Below are 19,324 nucleotides of genomic sequence, written 5' to 3' on the forward strand. Positions count from 1 at the left end.
GTTTTCCTGTATCTCTTCTGAAATGCCAGCCTTCAGGTGAGTTGTGGGGTATTCTGGAATTACAGCTTATCTTCAGACAGAGACCAGTTGCCTTGGATGATGAACTCTATGACATTGTACCCCGCTGAGGTCTCTGTCCGCCCCAAGCTACATACCCAACTTTCTAAGAGTCGGCCAGCTTGGATCTTGTAACCCTGTCCCCATGCGAGGGTGGCTCTTCCCACCCCAGATGAAAGCAGCCCCCCACTCTCAAACCCTGAGTATTGTCTACTCAAACTGGCAGCAGCTGGCAGGGAAGGCTACCAACCAATCAAAACACAGTAGTCCATCCCATCAGGACCTGATGTCCTTGATAAGGTCCTCCACGAGGTCTTCTTGAGTTTCTCCTGGATCGTTATGTCCTTGGGTGGAATTTTGGAAAGCCCAGCTTCCCAACACCAGCGAACCTGGGTCAAATAGCCCATGCGGAACTGGGTGGGGATTCTTGACCTGCTCTTTGTTTTATATTGAAAATTTGCTTAGCTACCAGCATTTAGCACAGAGGCTGAGAGAGGCTGACTTGGGGGAACTATCTGCTCTGCGGCTGGATTATCTCTTCAAACCACTGCCCAGAAGGATTTCCTGATGAAGGCATGTTTAAGAGATGATTGTTTCCATTCTGGCTATATGTTTGACATTTCTTGCAATGGTAAATTAAGAGGTCAGTATTAAGAAATCGCAGCATTACGCACAAACGCACACACATCCACATACTCAAAGATCCAAGTCAGCTCTGCGCATGAGATTTTTTTTTATCAAATGTTCTCTGCTGGGGGAAAAAAAAAAGGACTGGGTCAAAACTGAGAATAATGGGAAATTTCTGGAATACCCCGAAGTCCTCATCATGCTTGCCAGCCAACGGAGAACAACATTCTAATATAACTTTCTATACGAGTTCAGAAACAACAGAATAAAATTTGCAGTAAAGACCATCTCTAATGGGTAGCCTCATAAGCTTAAAGGACCAGTTTAAAGTCTCCCTGAGGTTTGCAGTTCAATTTCTGTTGACCTTTAATTAAAGACAATACACCAAATTGACACCAAGAGAATTAAACTACAATATAAATTCGCTCCTGTAACTAGCATCCAAATAATTTTTGTTTTCTGCTGGGTGGCTCGGCCAACTTGCACACTGAAAATATTCCTCCGAATAAAATGACTCTCCCCGACATCACAATTTTACTCCCGGTCCTTGAGAAACGTCAAATAAAACATGGATTTAACTGGTCTTTCTTGGGCTTCTGTTCGGTCAGGATGGGGTGACACAATGCAGAAGGGAAAGGGAAGAAGAGGACCACCCTCAACAAAGCAATCACACATGTATTTGTGCAGAATTCGTGCTGGTAGATTTTACAGGGATTGGGAAGCATCACCTGACCTGCTCTGCCCTATCAGCTCAAGGAGGCTTCCTTGGTGGGTGTGACCTGCTTGCAGTTCCTGGTTTTGGACAGAACTGCATGGTGGGATGCAGGTCTTCACTGCATGTCCCTCAGTCATCAGTTCAAAACTCAATTACTATTCCCAGCTCAATCCCTGGAGTTTTGGGGTGTGGAGCCTGGGGGGGACAAGGGACCTCAGTGGGGTACAATGCCGTACAGCGCACCTTCCAAAACATCCACTGTCTGCAGGAAAACCAATCTCTGTACTCTGGAAATGAATTGTAGTTCTGAGGGATCCCCAGGCCCCACTTGGAGTCTGGCATCCCTAGGCATGAAATCCTGAACAAAAGAAACCAAATTTCAACTGAACTCCTGGAGAGGAATGCCATGCGTCTTAATTTCCCTGAATCTAAGGACACTAAAAACTCTACGAGTCTGCGGGTCAGGGGGGCAGGTGGATTTCTTATGACTCAATGCCAGTCCAATAGGGGGAAAGCTCCGCCCTGCCTCTAGCTCCATAAAGAAAAGAATAGGGTTCTTATTTCTATGATCATGGCGAAACATGGACATGAGCCTGTCCTCAACATAGTGGAACACTCCCAAGAGAAGTCTACTGTCCAATCCTTCTGAAAGGACACATTGCCCTTTTTCTCCTGCACAAATATATATGGTTTCTTTTCCCCGTATGCTTTTCTCCTAACGAACGTAGAAGCATGACGGGAAAATACAGGTCTTTTAAACATAGAGCTGAGAGCCGTTTTGCCACCTGTTGGCTCCCGCGGCAATCCCACCCAATGAGAATTCATCCTTTTCCCCCATGCTCGAGGCAGAGGGACGGTGCAGAATTACGCGTGATTCTAGCCGCTGTGTTTTGGAATGATAAAGAAACAGGCAGATGATATCTTCATATCGTCTCTCCCCCTGCCCTCGCAACCAAGCCATTATTTTCAAAGAAAGCAAAGAGCCAGACAAAAACAAGGAACATAAAAAAAAAAGACACCCTGCCGATGAAACCGACAAACTTTAAGAGAAAGCGACACTGTCGCCAATCCTAGCTGAACAACGTTGAAATGCTACAAATTGACTGAGAGCGTGCAAACATCGACTTCGGGCTCGCGTCGTCCCGAAGACTCACACCAGATTACGGAAAAGGTGTTTTATCAGCCGTTCCTCCCCACTTTTCCATGCAAATAGGAAGCCACCAGGAAAATGTTTAAACAGGTGTAATCACAACTGCATATGAAAATTGATTCGGAGGGCGAGGAGGAATCTTAACATGGCTCGGGACCAGCGGAAGGCACAGGAAGCTACAATTGCTGCCCATTATGGATGTATCGTGCAGAACAAGAATGTTGTCATAGCAGCTATAAAAATGTCAGGGAAACAGAGCACCCATTAGCCAAGCAGTAAATGAAAGGAGAGGGGGGGGGAGAGTATGCAAAAAAGGCAAATGTGGCTGAATATATTAAGGAACACGATGTTTCACTCCGAGGGCAGATAAAGGAACAAAGTAAAATAATATTTGCTCAACATTCCTCGGAACAAATAGGCCCAGATAACAGCGGCAAAGGAATACAGACACACACTGCATCTGCGTGGGCACAGGTCGTGTTTTGAGGTTACACCTTTTTCGTCTGGAGAGGTGGCTGCTTCGAGGTGGAAATCATCTGCCAACCTCAAGACCCAGCGAACGAGGGCCTTGCCCTCTTTCCTGAAACATGGGGCAGGTGCCATGTTGGAGAACAATGGTCAGAAAAGCTGTGGGTCCTTCTTGAGCCACTGAGTATCACTGCCTTATACAACCTGGATCCAAAGGACCCAAAAGGTTACCTCCACCCAAACGTCCTTGCCCATAATCTGAGATGGTTTGAGGAAGCCTCGCTGGAGAACCCCTTATGGTACAGTTGGTGGGACCCAACAAAGAAGAGAAAAAAAGACACACTGAAAGCCACAAAAGGTAACTCTAAAGAATACCTAGTATTGATTTTACGCTTTAGTTCATTAAACTGTTTGGGCCTACACCAGGGGTGCTCTCTTTGTGGCTCGCAAGAAGTCATATTTGACGTGAGCATCCACCAGAAGAACCACGATAGCTTCCATCCCTGAAATGAGGCTGGCACTTCAGTAAGGCTCACAGCTTCCCCATTCCTTTGGTGGTGGCTGTCTCAAGGTGGAAACCGACTGCCAATCCCCAGACCCACCAAACAAGGGCCTTGCCTTCTTTCCTGAAACATGGGGCAGGTGCCATGATGGGGAACAGTGGCCAGAAGATCCACGGGTCTCTCTTGAGCTATTATCACTGCCATAAATGGTCTGGGTTAAGACTACCTAAAACGTCACGTCCACTCACAAGTCCTTGCCCAAAATCAATACCGCTTCCCCGAAGTGAGCTTTTCAAGGGCCGTTAAAAGACTTGGGAAGATCTTGTAACTGGAATTCCATCCCTGGTTTTAAATCTTGACCACAACTTTTTAACAGTTTAAATTGTTGTTAATATATGTGACTATGTTTCTTGCTCCTTTCCTGGACTTCCTTGCCCATAATCTTATGGAAAGACAACACAGAAGAGCTCTAAATGAACAAAAATTGGACAGATAAATATATGGGCACTCTCGTGTTGTGCATCAAAATTCCCCCCCCCCCATCAAAATTCACTGTCCAAATGCTGCTTCGCTATCCATACATATTTCTGATGGTTCTTCTCCATGGGTATAACCAGGTACTCGCTAACAGCCTGAAGCTGACAACGTTCATAAAGTCACTATGACAGCTACAGCTATACCTCCAAATGTACTTATACTGAATTAGACTGTTGGTCCACCCAAGTCAGTATTGTCTACTCTGCCTGGCAATGATTTCCAAGGGTCTCAGGTGGAGGTCTTCCCCATCACCTACCACCTAGTTGTTTCAACTGGTGATGCCAGGGATTGAACTTGGGACCTTCTGCATTCTAAGCAGACACTCGACCACTCAACCACGGCCCCTCCCTCCTACTCAAAGTCATGGGAATACCCAGTTGGCCTTTCTTCTTTCTTCCTCACCACTCTAGAGAATCCACTTGGCCACAGATGCTGTTTGGTGTGCCGTGCAGAGAGTCAATGTTCAAAGCGTACAAGGCCAAAGACCACTTGGGCGCACACAATGTATCTCAAGGCTCTTGGGATCTCAGCCAAGATACATGAAGTAAATATTGCATTAAACGTCTTTTAAAAACCCACCAAATATGACAAGGCCTCAAAAAGCACATATTCAAAAGAGCATGTGTTTTAAAAATTGGAGAGAGAGAGAGAGAGAGAGGAGGAGAGAGTTACAGCCCTTAATGTGCCCATAATTAATTCACACATTCAACTGTGGAGTCCAAAAATATGTTCATGCTGATCATTTGCATGTAATATTACAAAAACAATCTGTCACAATTTTTTATCTGCCTTAATGCCTGAGTGCCACCACTAAGCTACTGCTTTTCATTGTGAGACATAACTGTTACCAGATACATTTTAGACTAAATAGCTCTTTGGAGGGTCTGGGCGGATTTCCTCTCGATAATTTGAGGGCTTTATCCCAGCCTTGACGCAATCAACACAAATGGATCCATTAAGTCTCAAACAGTGGGGCGTACATCTTTTAAACAATATTAAACTATTACAAACTTTCCCCCCTGAACATTACATGTAAGACTGTGGCTCTCTAAAACAGGCTTTCTCAACCAGGGTTTCTTGAAGGCCCTGGAAGGATTTCCTGAATGGGTGGGTTAATTTTTCATATATTTTTTAAAATTTGAAAAATTTAAGTGGGTGATAGGACCATAAATGGTCATGTCGACCCACCTCCCCCAATGGCCAATGATAGGCCTGGAGGGGGTGGGGAGGGGAGGGGCCCCAGGTGGGCATGTACACAACTGTGCTTCCCAACCATATTCTACACAATCGCGCCTTGAAGAATATTTCAGGGGTTTCTCAATGGTAAAATAGGTTTAGGGTCAGAAAAACACTCTCAATAATGACACAGTAAACATGCAGGTTTAATCCAAAATACTTCTTCTGATACATATACCTACTTTAAAATTGTGCCTAACACCTTAGAGACTAACATTATTTGGGGAGGAGGGTATAAGCTTTTGAGTGCCAGAACTCCCTTCGGTATCTGACGGAAGGAGTTTGACTCTCTGATCCCCTGGAATACCTGTTGGTCTCAAAGGTGCTACTGGATTAAAATATACCTGTTCTCCTGCCAGCCAACACGGCACACTCTGGAACTAACAAATTAACAATACTGGACACAATCAACAAAGTCCATTCAAGGAGCAGCCTACCTGGGGGTTCTTCCTTTTCCCTGTGTTAAATTTTGACAATGGCTTTACTAATTCAAAAGAAAGGTAAGAGCTGCACACAAGCACTAAGGCACTATTCTTGTAAAACAATTAGAAACATGGAATCATAGAGTTGGAAGGTACCTCCAGGGTCATCTAGTCCAACCCCCTGAAGAATGCAGGAAATTCCCACCCACAGTGACCCCAGTTCCATGCACAGATGATGCCCTCCTCTCAAAACCAGAATCCCTGGCCAGGGAGAAATTCACTTCCCGATCTCAACGTGCCGTTCGGCATTTCCCTGGGATTGCAAGAAAGGGCCACATGAGCCAAGCACCTACACAGTCCCTTCTACCCACCTACTCACAATCTAAGTTCACAAAATCACTCAAATCTTCCTATATTCACAGAATTCCAGAGCTTAAAATCACTGCCAACTGATCCATTGGGCTTGCTCAACTGGAAGCCAACATCACTGCTCCTGTGGACAAACCATTAATACCAGAAACAGCGGACAGAATCAGAATTAGCTGGAAGAGATCACAAAGAGCCAGGCAGACCAGCCCCTCAACTTCTTGGAGACTTAAAAATCACACATTCCTGACCAGTACTCATCCAATCTCCTCCTGAAAACATCCAACGAGGGAGTCTACACCACCCTCCATGACAGTATATTCCATCTATATTCATTCTATCAGAAAATGCTTTCTAATATTTAAGTGCAACTTCCTTTCCCATATTTGGATCCATTACTCTTAGAGGTAAAGGAGAGAAACTGCAGGTGAGCACACCTGAAACATTACCATGGCAGCACAGCAGGAAGCAAGTAGCACAGAGGCAGAAAAAACCACCAGGTTCTTTGGGGTTTTCCCAAATATGTTCCTTGGTGGATCCCCCAAATCCTCAGAAAAGAGGAAGGAATTCCCCTACCCCCAATCTTCTCGATGATTTAAAACGTTTCAAAAAAGACTCAACTTGAGCCCATTTGTTTCAAAACAGCCTTCTGCTCTCTACACGGTGAAGGGGAGGGTAGAAACCACCCTAGAAGAGCCTTAGTTGTGCATGTTTTCCCAGCAGCCCCCTTTCCAAATTAGTCACGACTAAGAAGGGGGTCTGTTCTTTCGCTTGAAACGTTCCCAGAGGCTCCAGTAGGAAAACAAAGCAATGTGCTTCCCATACACTTCCTCTGGGGATGCTGCCAGTCTGTTCCATCTCTGGGGAAGACATTCAGGACCAATATGCTGCCGTGTTTATATGAGTGTATGTATTATATATATATATATATAGGGGGGGGAAGAGACACACACACCCACAACAGGAGAGAGATCTCTTGCCAAGATGTGCAAGAGTAATGCTCATCCTTTCCCCATGCTAATTTGATGAACGGAGCGATAGGTCGGGCGAACAGCAGGCAGAGGTGGCCTCACATCCGGGTTCTTGAGCTACTCGGTTCTCATTACAGGGAAAGGCGATTTGTGGACTAGAAAGTGACATTATCTACTTCACGGTTCCACCTGGGTATCAGTCTTTGGTGTCTTTGTATTACAGACCACAACACAGAAAGGTTCTCAGCTTTTTAACATTATATATACCTCATTGCTAGTCCCAGAGGAGATCAGCCCTGACTGCTCTTTAGAAAGCCAGATCCTGAAGATGAAAGTCCAATACTTTGGCCACCTCATGAGAAGGAAGGACTCCCTGGAGAAGAGCCTAATGCTGGGAGCGATTGAGGGCAAAAGAAGAAGGGGACGACAGAGAATGAGGTGGCTGGATGGAGTCACTGAAGCAGTCGGTGCGAGCTTAAATGGACTTTGGGGAATGGTAGAGGACAGGAAGGCCTGGAGGATCTTTGTCCATGGGGTTGTGATGGGTCGGACACGACTTCGCAACTAACAACAAATACCTCATTGCATCTTCTCTGGCATCTGACTCGCACCCTGCTCTTTCTCTATCAATATGCTTGGCTGAGGAAACTCTGTCCCATTATATCTGCACAAGTGTGCTTCCACATAAAAGCTTGTATTTTGAATAAGACTTTGTTGGTCTTCAAGTTGCCACAACTGGTCTTCAAGGGGTCACTGAGAATCCGCGTGGTCTCGTGGTTAAGAGCAAGGGCCCGCGTGGTTAAGAACTGGGCTTGATTTCCTCCTCCACAGGCAGTCAGCTGGATGACCTTGGGCCAGTCACAGTCCTCTCAGAGCTCTCTCAGCCTCACCTACCTCACAGGGTGTCTGTTGTGGGGAGGGAAAGAGAAGGTCAATGTAAGGCGCTTTGAGACACATGAGGCCTGCTGGGTGACCTTGGGCCAGTCACTGTTTCTCTTAAAACTCTCCTAGCCCACCTACCTCACAGAGTCCCTGTTGTAGGGAGGGGAAGAGAAAACTGTTTGTAAGCCGTTCGGCAACTCCTTTGGGTAGTGAAAAACGGTGTATATATAAAAAAACAACTCTTCTTCTTCTCTTTGTTCTGTGCTAATATCATTACTGTCATCTGGAGAGGGGCAGATCCCTTCCACCAGGGGTGATTGTGTCAAGGTAGACTGCAGCCATAAACAGGGAAGGTCAGCAACGGAAGTGAAGAGAAACAGTCAGGAGTACGGGCAAAAGGAGCGCTGCTTCAAATGCTTTCACACTACACAACACTGCAGTCCTACCCTTTTGGGGACGAGCCCTGGGAGTCTTCAGGCAGATGGTGCTCTCGCCCACTCTGTCTCATGCGAGGTTCTGGGACTGAGGATCTCCACATTCCCGGCAAACCATCGTTCCATCCAATTTGGATGAAACATTAAGTGCTGTTCACTGGGGTGCGGAAGCCTTTGATATCAGAGCTTCTTGCAAGGGAAGGGGAGCAAAAAACAGCTGTGCGAGTGTGCAAACTCTGAAAGCCGATCCACAGAATGCAATCTGAAGTGCACAAGGATTCCGAAAGCCGCTTGGCTGTCCCTTACTCATAACCTGCACAGGTCCTTCCTGGACAACACACAACAGAAATTAACGACGTTCAGCTGCCTTACACCGTTCCAAAGCGTGTTCCGACCTTGCGCAGGCTACTAGGCAGTTGTGATGTTCCGCTACACCCCCGCAAAGAGCATTAAGATCAAGTGATCAGGACTTGAACTGGGTCCCTGGACCAAAAGAAGTAAAACTGACCTCCTGGCCCCCTCCTGGTGGAATGCTCTCCCTGGTGAGATCAAGACCCTCCGGGACCTTCAACAGTTCCAGAGGGCCTGTAAGAGAGAGCAGTTCCACCAGGCCTATGGTCGAGGCCAGGAACTGAACGTTGAGGAAATGTAGGCCCCCATGCCTAAGAGGTCCACTTACAACATATTAATCTGCGCAATTTAAGTTAAACACACACCCTGAAGAAGGTTTTTAAGGAAGCGACTCTTAATAATATAATTTTAACTTAAACTTATAGATTGCTTTATTTATGTATAGTATATCATTTTGTATATTTCATGCTGTTGTTACCCTCCATTGTTGTTGTTGTTGTTGTTATAACGTTCCCAAAAACTTAATAAAAATCGTAATAATAAAAAGCGGAATATAAATCCAGCCGACATATTTTCAAGCATGCGTTCCCATTGACCTCAGCCAAAGAAAGGGCTCTTTTTCAAGCAGCAGTTTGCAGATAACTTGAGCCACAATTAGCAGCCTAGATAGCCCAGACTAGAAAGATTTCACCAGGGCTCCGAAGCTAAGCTGGGTCAGCCATGTTGAGTGCCTGGATGGGAGGTCATGATTAGCAAGTTTTGCTGGAAAGCCACTTCAAAAGAAATCTGTTGTCCAACTTAAGATCAGGACCTATGATGCCTAATGAGACACAAGGCTCACAGGCCAACGTTCCCTCTACACATCTCCTCTTCCCTCTCAGGCATGGTAACAAGAACACCAAGTGGTCGAGGACTGCTTGTTTAGTACACTGAACACATTTATGGAGGTCATGCATGGCTGGAACCCTTTAGACACCTGGAGTAACTGGAACCACCGTTTGGGCTGTGCATCGAGACACTGTTTGGGATAGAATCATAGAATCACAGAGTTGGAAGGGGCCATACAGGCCATCTAGTCCAACCCCCTGCTCAACGCAGGATCAGCCCTTGATATGCATCAAGGGAATTTAATCCTGTGAAGGTGCTCGTCACTGGAACCCTGTTTCAGAGGACACAATGCAAATGCATTTGTCACCGATAGCCCCGCCTCCGCTTCACAGGTTCGATGTGAAAACTATGTATCCAGTCGCCTAAAGATACCTCGCACGCGTCTTAATAAAAGGAGGGGAGAGCAAGGGGTGGGAAAGAGCTGAAATCACCATGGTCCAATTAGCAACGCTCTCACCCTTCACACCTGCAAACAAGAGATTGCATTAACACCTGCCACAAAAGCAAACATTTTTAGATAACTTCATTTTAACCTCCCCGACACCAGCCTGCGAGCTCCCCGCCTTGCGCTACCGTGGAAATCACGGTGAGTGACAGGACCCATTCTTCTCCGAGAAAGAGGTTCTGCTCTAATCTTCCGTGTCAGCTTTTCAAATTCTCTCCTCGACGTCGGTGCATAATTCACATTAATGATAATGGGATCTCCGTACGTGGAAGAATAGATTCTTTAAATGCAAAAATTGTTCAAGGGAAAATCATTACGATTATGGGAGATGAATGTGATGCGCGAACACATAAAGATCACTGTAGGGCCCTTGAAGGATCTTCAACGGCGGGCTCTGGAGTGGCATGTGGAAGGAACTCCTCTGTGGTCTATGCATCAAAATAAACTAAGCTCTTGAGCTGTCACATATATTTATAACATCTGCGCAGATAGAAGAAACAGTTCTCCGCATTCTTCAGGAAAAGCTGCCTACAGCTGCAGCAGAAATACAGCCCTTTTGATTGCAATAACATTTTACTGGGTCTTGTTCCCACCAGGGCCAAGCTTGAAAACAAGAGAGGCCTTGCTGACTACAACAGGAACTATAAATGCAAAAATGTGAGCATCTCAAAAAGCAAACCTTTCAACAAAAAAATAAAAATCCAAATTGCTCAAGTGAAAATTCCCATGTCCCCCTCCCCTCAACCTCCAATAAGTTTTCAAAAAATGGAGGGGGGCTGAAATAAAACTTCTTAAGCATTCTGTTTTGACAACGTGTCTCGGAAATCCACCACATTTAAGCTATGGAAATGTGCACAATTCAATGTCATGACATACCAAATTGAAGCATAATTGCTTCTAAGTGGTTGACAACCAGCAAGTACATTCTCTCCCTCCCCCATCCCGCTTTCCCCCCTCCCCTCTCATGACATAAAGTGGAAGATCTTGTCAAAAGTTTCATCTTAACGCGAGCGCAAATGGGACGGAGGGGGGAGGGGGAAAAGGACAACTTGGCATTAATACATTTTAAACAGCTTTGAAATGGAAGGGAATTGCTGCCTTTCTAAACCGCGGATCCTTAAACACTGCCATTGGGAGCCTCCCCAAGGACAGACAACAACTGTTTGAAGCACAGCTGCTGAGTAGGAAACTTTAAGAGTGGGGAAGAGAAGATAAAACAGAAACAACTTTGTGAGCCCTAAAATGTCAGGAAATGAGAGCTTGCGAAAGGCAGATAATTGCCCCATTTTTTACTTCAATCGGCATTTGGAGACTGGCATAGGGCCCTCGAACCCTGTGCTTTCTTGACTGAGAAAGGCTTTTATTTATTTTATATTTATATATTTATTATTAAACTTATTGACTGCTGTTCTCGGGTCAGCCAGCTTGCGGCGGTTCACAACAAGGCCATAAAAATCACCATAAAATCACGAAAGCAATGAAACCCCACCCCCAGCAATCCCATTGGGTTCCACCATATTGATCAGGCTCCAGCCTCCATGTAGGTGTAGATGTTAAAGAGTTTTCTAGATGTTAAAACAACTGCAAAACCGATGACCTAACCAATTGGTTCAAAGGAAACGTACATATAGGAAATATAAAGGAGAAACTCATATGCACCCCAGCAAGACTCCACACCTTCTTGGAAGAGACCAAGCCATACAAATGGAGTGACTTGGACCAATGTCAGGAAGAGGTATGCAAGGATCTTTCAACCATCATGAGTCACAGGAAAGCTCCTTGAGACAGAGTCAAGTGCCACCATTTAGTAGAATGCATTTGCAGGATACGACCCTCAGTTATTTTGCAACCAGAAGTACTGGCCTCCACCCACGTGCGCTCCCCTGTGAGAAATAATCACAGATCCCTCTGTGCTGCTCAATGTCTGTTTAATGATATCAGCAATGCGGCATAAGGATCTAATAACACAGGCAGCCATCTCACAGTAGTTTGTAACCAGTAGCCCTAAATAGGGTTAGATAGTCCGGTGCCCGAAGCAGCCGGTTGCTCCTGACACCGACGCCCACACCTCCCCTCCCCTCCCCCTGCAGCACGGCGCTAGCTGCGTCGGGAGTGACCGGCTGATTCGGGCGCCGAACCACCCAACCCTTGCCCTAAACTATTGTCATTTTACTGAAGTCCACAGAACAAGCTGGTCAAAACATTAACAGCCCAATGGAAAAGCCAAGGTTAAGTAGGGAGAATTGAAGTCTCCGAAGAGCAGCCAGGCTGAAATTGTGCTTACCAATCATATGATTTGCAACGTGGATCTGTATCTCTCGCTCGTTCTCGAAGGTCATCTGGCACTTGATGCATTGATAGGTCTTTTTCTGTTGAAACAATTAAAAACGGGTAAGAGGACTTGGCCTTCAGCAAAAAAACAAGCTCCATTCTTAAGATTTTTACACTTCTCTGGACCAACATTTCATTCCAGAAGCTCTCTCCACGGGGTTCAGTGAACACACACATGATCCATGTTCAGTGCACATTTGATTGTTCTTTATAGGTCAATTCTGCATGGGCGGAAAAGGCTCAGAGAGCAGTCATATGGCTAATCCCCACTTCTATATGACACAGATGCCAGGCAGGCCCCCTCCCAGGCCTGCTGTGGATTGGGCCCACAGTTGCCCTGGGCTACGGGAAAGCAGATTCTTCTAAGTCCCCTTTGCCTGCTGCGGGGGCCAACAGGGCCTGTCCTCTTCCCTGCCCTACGGTGGCCCAAAGGGGGCAAACAATGTCCCGGTCTGCTTCCCAGCACTTGTTTTGCAGGACATTCATTTGTGTTTTGCACCTTCCTGCAATTTTTTTTAAAAAAACATGCCACCCCCCCCATGCCCACAGCAGAAGTATTCCACCGCTGCTTTGATTTCCAGGGGGACACATTTCAGTGGGGCACCAAGTGTTCTGCTGAAATGTGATCCCTGTGAGGACACATTTCAGTGCCAGGAAAGCTCCGCAGCACCGCACCGCCGGCAATCCGGAGCAGCTGCTGCGGTGCAGAATGGGCCATACATGCATTGAATAATTCACAAATTACATTCTATGTATTTATAGCGGAACCTATAACCAAAACCCCACATTTATCCAGGTGCTGGTTCTGATTTCTGCTGCTTCAGGCCAACACAGCTACTCACCTGAATCTTACAACAAAGCACTGACTAATTCAAAGTGAAAAGTTAGGACCCAGCTGCAATGAATGTCACAGGTAGAAAAGGCAAATAGACAAACGCCTGTTCACGGGTTGATTAGGTGAAAAGTTCATTTAGGCCGTAAAGCATTTCTGGATTCAGCAATGAAACATCCTTTTAAGGCGAAATGAGATTCCCAAGCTGGGGCGATGTGATTTCGGGAAAAGACGGGAAAGCAACTTTGCAGCATTCATGAGCTTAGTGCAGAAGCAAAGGTACACTTTTCACCAGTCATGAAACTCCTGCTGCAAAGCTAAGGCTGGTTTTCCTCCCATGTTAGTGCGCGTTTCCTATGTCACCGTGTCGTCCTAATGAAGCTGAGCTGCCGAAACAAGGAGACTGCATGAAGAAGCAATTACATGAGCCATTTATTCAATCAGAGGAGATGGGCTTGTACTCAAAAGTAGCACGGGCGTGAGCTCTCGTAATAACGAGATAGTGGGAAATCCAAGAACTAAAAATGAAAAAGCTCACAGCAAGGGAGATATTCCAGCATTTTTTTTTTTTAATATTATACATACATCATTTTACACTGCCAAATCAAACTCTAGGAATGGATTTTGTTTACTAACAATGCAACAGAGAGCATTTGCACTGTGCTACCGTAATTCATGCTCAGAGCATCATGATGGAAGAACTGGAAAGGATGCGTGGAAGGGTACAAATATACCAGCTTTTAAGAAGAAGAAGAAGAAGAAGAAGAAGAAGAAGAAGAAGAAGAAGAAGAAGAAGAAGAAGAAGAAGAAGAAGAAGAAGAAGAAGAAAAAGAAGAAGAGTTGGTTCTTATAGGCCGCTTTTCCCTACCCGAAGGAGGCTCAAAGCGGCTTATAATCGCCTTCCCTTTCCTCTCCCCACAACAGACACCCTGTGAGGGAGGGAAGGCTGAGAGAGCACTGATATTACTGAAGAAGAAGAAGACTTGGTTCTTATATGCCACTTTTCCCTACCCGAAGGAGGCTCAAAGCAGCTTACGTTCACCTTCCCATTCCTGTCCCCACAACAGACACCCTGTGGGGTGGGTGAGGCTGAGAGGGCCCTGGTATTACTGCTCGGTCAGAACAGTTTTATCAGTGCCATGGCGAGCCCAAGGTCACCCAGCTGGCTGCATGGGGGGGAGCAGGGAATCGAACCTGGCATGCCAGAGTCCACACTCCTAACCACTACACCAAACTGGCTGCAGAACGGGGCTGCAGAAGAGGGCAGGTGTTTATCTTCAGCCCCAAAGGTCGCAAGGCATACTCAACATCCAGCCAGAGGATAGAACTTTAACCGTTCCATTGTGTGAAAGCTGTTTTCTACTTGAGATAAGACCCAATCCATGATTTGTGGTATTACTTATCACATGGCAGGTGCAGCATAGCCAGGAGATCCTGGCAGCCAGGCAAGGGACATTGGGGGGCTATTTCCTGCCGCCATGTCATGACCCCTACTACCACCCAAATCCTTGGAGATCTTCCATCCAGATACTAGCCAAGGTCAACCCTGCTTAGCTTCCAAGATCTGATGGGATCAAGTTTTCCTGGACTATCCAGGTCATTGCTGCTAGGGAGAGTCCAAGCTGGATTTGATTTGTGTGCTGAAAGTGATGTTGCTTCCTTGCTGGCGGGTGTAATAAGTCGAAATAATAAATAAATAAATTATAAATAAAATATGCTTCACACAGCTACCCAATCAGTGATCCTTAATCCGAAGGCTTTTTCCTAACCGATCAAAGCATTTTGATTACATTTTAATTACATGGCTGCAACAAAAAATGTGCAACAGCCGTGTAGAGCAGGGAAGCCTTACTTTCTCTTGTCATAAACCAACTCAAAGGGCAGCCGTTTGCCTAAGGCCCGAAGAGAGATTTGAACTGGGAAGGACTCAGGGGTAGAGCACCCACTTTGAATGCAGAAGCTGCCGAGATTTGGGCTTTGGGCTGATCCTGCGTTGAGCAGGAGGTTGGACTAGATGGCCTTATGGCCTGTATGGCCCCTTCCAACTCTATGATTCTATGATCCTGCATTGAGCAGGGGGTTGGACTAGATGGCCTGTATGGCCCCTTCCAACTCTATGATTCTATGATTCTATGGCCTGTATGGCCCCTTCCAACTCTATGATTCTACGAGTCTATGAGATCCGTCCCCCTCATCTCCAGTTAAAGCTCCTCGTGTAGTAGGTTGTTAGGATAGACCTTCTCGTCTGAAGGTGTTCCAAGATTCCTTACGACTCCCCTTCAGCATTCTCGAGAGGCATTGGGACAATTCTCCTACATTCGAGGCAACCTCCCCTTCTTCTATGGGGGACAATGGCACATTCTGGGCCATCCCCCACAACTGTTTTTAACATAGTAGAGTTGCTCGCTGGCTATATATTGTTCTAATCCCTGGCTGCTACCCGACTACGGGAGATATATATATAGATATAGATATATAAATCAATAATGGTCAGAAAGGGAGAGAAAAGAATAAATCGGAGATCTAATCAAGAATTATAGAGCGGTAACATCATTTGCACTGCTCTAGGCGGCTCGGTTTGTATTGCAGGCCGAATAAAACCGCATTTTTTTGCTTGTACTACAAATCAACAAGAGATTAGAACACAGAGAACAGCACCTTGTTCAATTTAGCTTGCCTGGCGATCTCCGAGACGCCTTTTTAACAAGCTGTGGAATGTAGCTGTTCTCCGGAAAGGATACAAGCGCTGAGGGGCCCGGCTCATCGCTGCAGACCTTCCATCTAGAGGTGGTGCGTGAGGATTTAGCTTTGCGTGTGAGAACCAAAGGGAAGAAATAAATGGTCCACCACTGTTAACTGAGAAGGGTAAAAACGCATCGGAGATGCCTTTGGGTTTATTTGAACGACCCATTCCTACCTGCCAACCTGTCTTTGCTGGGATCAATCAACCTAGCATCATTAACGCTATTGACATAGTCCCTTGAATGTGGGAGGGGCCTTGTCCATGTCCGCTGAAATATCCAAGTTGACTAGACTTCTACAGGCTACATAGGTACAAAAAGAAAGAAGTAGTTTTGAAGCAGCAGCTGAAGAAATAATTATCATAGATGCTTTAAGCTGAGCCTACATTGAGCAGGAGGTTGGACCAAATGGCCTGTATGGTCTCTTCCAACGCCATGATCCTATGATAGACATGGTCCAATGCTATCTTCCCTGATCCAGTCCTATTAGTGCACAACTGGATGGCAATGTCATGTCCTGGATATGGAGAACAGCCAGCAGGATCCAGACCTGTAGCAAGGGCAACAAATGCTATCCAGCCAAAAAAGCCACTGGGGAGCCATGAGGGCAACCCATGGCAACCAGCAAAAAGCTGAAGGTGGGGACGGATGCCTTGGAGCCTGTTGCCAAAGGAACAAGTCTCTCCAAAGACTTGGAAGTCTCAGGGGCCTGTGCAGTCATCCTGGATCTACTGAATGCTGTGCTCTCAAGCAACTCCTCTCCCAGGTATGGGGAGCCAAGAGAGGAAGAGAACAGGGGCGGTCTGAAAGCAGGAAAAGGAATAGGTTCAAGCCAGAACCTTCTCTCCTCCCAATCTGAGGTCATTCAAGGACACAGCGTGCCGAGGAGCACTTTAAAGATGGTGGCTGGAGAGAGCCCCACTCCTCCGCGCCCGTCTGCAGCCATCAGAAAAGGACGGAGACATTTGGATCCTGGAGATCAGCTCACAAGTTCACAGGGTAAGAAGTACAGCAGGTCTAAGGTATTAGTACATATGCCAATCGCAGGCTCTTGTGTAAAGTGTAATTTGGTGCAAGCCTGAATCCTGATTTTCATTATCTTCTACAAAAGAAATCTAGCCTCGTGGGAGGAGATTCAAAGCATTTACTTTGTTGAAGAACCTAAATTCTCTCCCGAGAGAAGGGAGAGGCACGGAAGCTCTTGCCGAAGACAGACAGTTGAAAGCCAGAGTGAGGGGATGGGAGCAATTTCCACTCCTGACAACCGTGGGGATTGGGGAGGTGGGGGGTGGGTGGGAATCGTGCATACAGGAAGGCACAGAAGAGTATTCCAGCCTCCGTGAGTGCAGTGGCAGGAAACAGGAATTAGTTTGGCATGAAAGAAGAGGCCCATCCTTTCAGCGGAGTTTGAAGCGCGGCGAAGACACCAGAAGTAGGAAGGTGGCAAAGGGCCTAATAGGTAGTTTCGGATGATGAACTCTCAAGAGGCGCCGCGTTGACGGGAGAGGTGTTTCCATGCCGTATTTTATTCTCCGCAGAATTAGACGTATATCACAGCTGGAGGCAGGTCTAGTCACATATTCGCTTGACCCCGAGGGAGCGCTAAGCAGTCGCAAGCGCCTGAGCAGCCGCCAGCGAAACAAAGCAAAGAATCTTTCGCTCAGATTGTTTCAAGCTTTGGGAATCCTTTGAACCCGGCACATTATCGGGAGCAGGAAAAGATCTCTACCGGGCCGGCCTGTAACAACTCGAGCCCTGCCACGTACGAGATGCTTCTTCGTTAGGGCAGATTTGGCACAGGAAGCGAGAGGGGATGCTTCCCACTTGACTGGGAGAGGGATCCTCAAACAGGTGAAGCCTGACAATTTATGCACAAAACCGTAGGTAGTTTATAAATGGGAAGAATGTTGTTGGGCTGACTCCTTTGCTGGTCAACCGAGACAACTGAGAGACGTTCAGAGCCCTCCTGGTTTTGTCTGGAAGGCCAAAGGTTATCTAGTCTTGCTTCAAGTGGGTCGCCATATTGGTCTGAAGGAGCACAACAAAATTTGAGTCAAAGATTTATTCAAGATTTTATTCAAGGCGTGAGCTTTCTTTCATGGGCACGCACGCTTCCTCTGATTACGCAGGAATAAAAAGAAAGAGGTGGACTTTAAGCAGCGGCACGCACTCAAATTGTGTTGGGCTAGTCTTGTTTGTGTTGGATATGACGGCCGGCTTGGTGAACGAATGGCCTTCTCAAGAATTTGTGTTTTCCCTCCTCCGAATTGGGTGTGCCCAAAGAGACCAGCAAGTTTCGGAAGCGCAGAAGGACTGCCTTGTGTTTTCTTGCAAAATTTCACAGCACCGAACCAGTCGATTCGATGCTGTCCTCAAGCATTCTTTGCCTCTGAACTAAGTTTCGGGGTCGGGGAGAATATTCTAACAAGAATATCCCAACACGGCCCAATGATTTCCAATCTAAAGTCTGAAGCGAAAGGACCGGTTTGTAATTAGAATGCTATTTATTCGTTGCAAGCCACGCTTTCCAATGGGCTCAAAGCAGGTAACAAGAAAAGCATTTTATCAGAACTGCAACTATAATAACTTTATACAGGAATGATGCTTTCCCACTGATATTTCACAGCTTTGATACCAACAATGTTTGCCAAAAGGTGCAATGGCCAGGGCTCCCAACCTCCAAATAAATAAAAGCTAAGATAAGTCTTTTATTTTTAAAGGTGCCATATGCTAAATTTAGGTCACTTGCATTTGCTACTTGGACGTTTTCCCCCCGTCACAGTATTGTGGTGTTTCCACACATTTCTTGGATTCCCTAATTTCCCCCTAATCTTTCTCAAATCTGCTTTGCTGCAATTTTTGGGGAAAGATCCCAAGAAAGCTTGATTTGGGATGAGATGGGGAAATACAAATGGGATGGGAAAATACAGATCTTCTCAGTCCTGCCCATCCTGGCGGCTCCATTTCCCCACAGCGGCAATTTTCTCCCCTTGCCAATGAGGGACTTCCTCAGTTGGCATATCACTGTACTGCTATAACACTATAACATGTATCACTGTATCATTGCTCTGCTATAATGCTACAACAAGCTGTCTATCAAATTACCTGGATTCCCAGGATCCATTTAAAGTCTAAGACTCAAGCCCTGTTCATTGCAGACATATGCCTTTCCCCTTATATCTCTGCAACAAAAGCGGTTCAAGATTTACAACAGGGAAAGAGCCACAGGGAACTCCAGTCCCAATATGGAAAACACATCTGCTAGACAAAAACACCCACATGTTTTGCAATTCTATTCCATGGAACGCCCATTGTCAGCCCAGTTGTATTTGCATAGCTCAAGGATTCACGTGAAGCTCCATCACGCA

At 46.2% G+C, this 19,324-nt stretch overlaps 1 protein-coding gene across 4 annotated transcripts in view; it reads right to left on the bottom strand.

Annotated features, from left to right (window-relative positions):
* Positions 1 to 19,324, bottom strand: part of ZNF423 (zinc finger protein 423) — a 244,856-nt gene that overhangs the window by 92,552 nt on the left and 132,980 nt on the right. For all 4 annotated transcript variants that reach the window (XM_077310961.1, XM_077310962.1, XM_077310963.1 and 1 more), the window contains one exon: positions 12,337 to 12,421. In XM_077310961.1, the coding sequence (XP_077167076.1) occupies positions 12,337 to 12,421 (85 nt within the window). The remainder of the gene's footprint in view (positions 1 to 12,336; positions 12,422 to 19,324) is intronic.

This window comes from Paroedura picta, chromosome 14, assembly GCF_049243985.1.
Source record: "Paroedura picta isolate Pp20150507F chromosome 14, Ppicta_v3.0, whole genome shotgun sequence".
NCBI lineage: Eukaryota > Metazoa > Chordata > Lepidosauria > Squamata > Gekkonidae > Paroedura > Paroedura picta.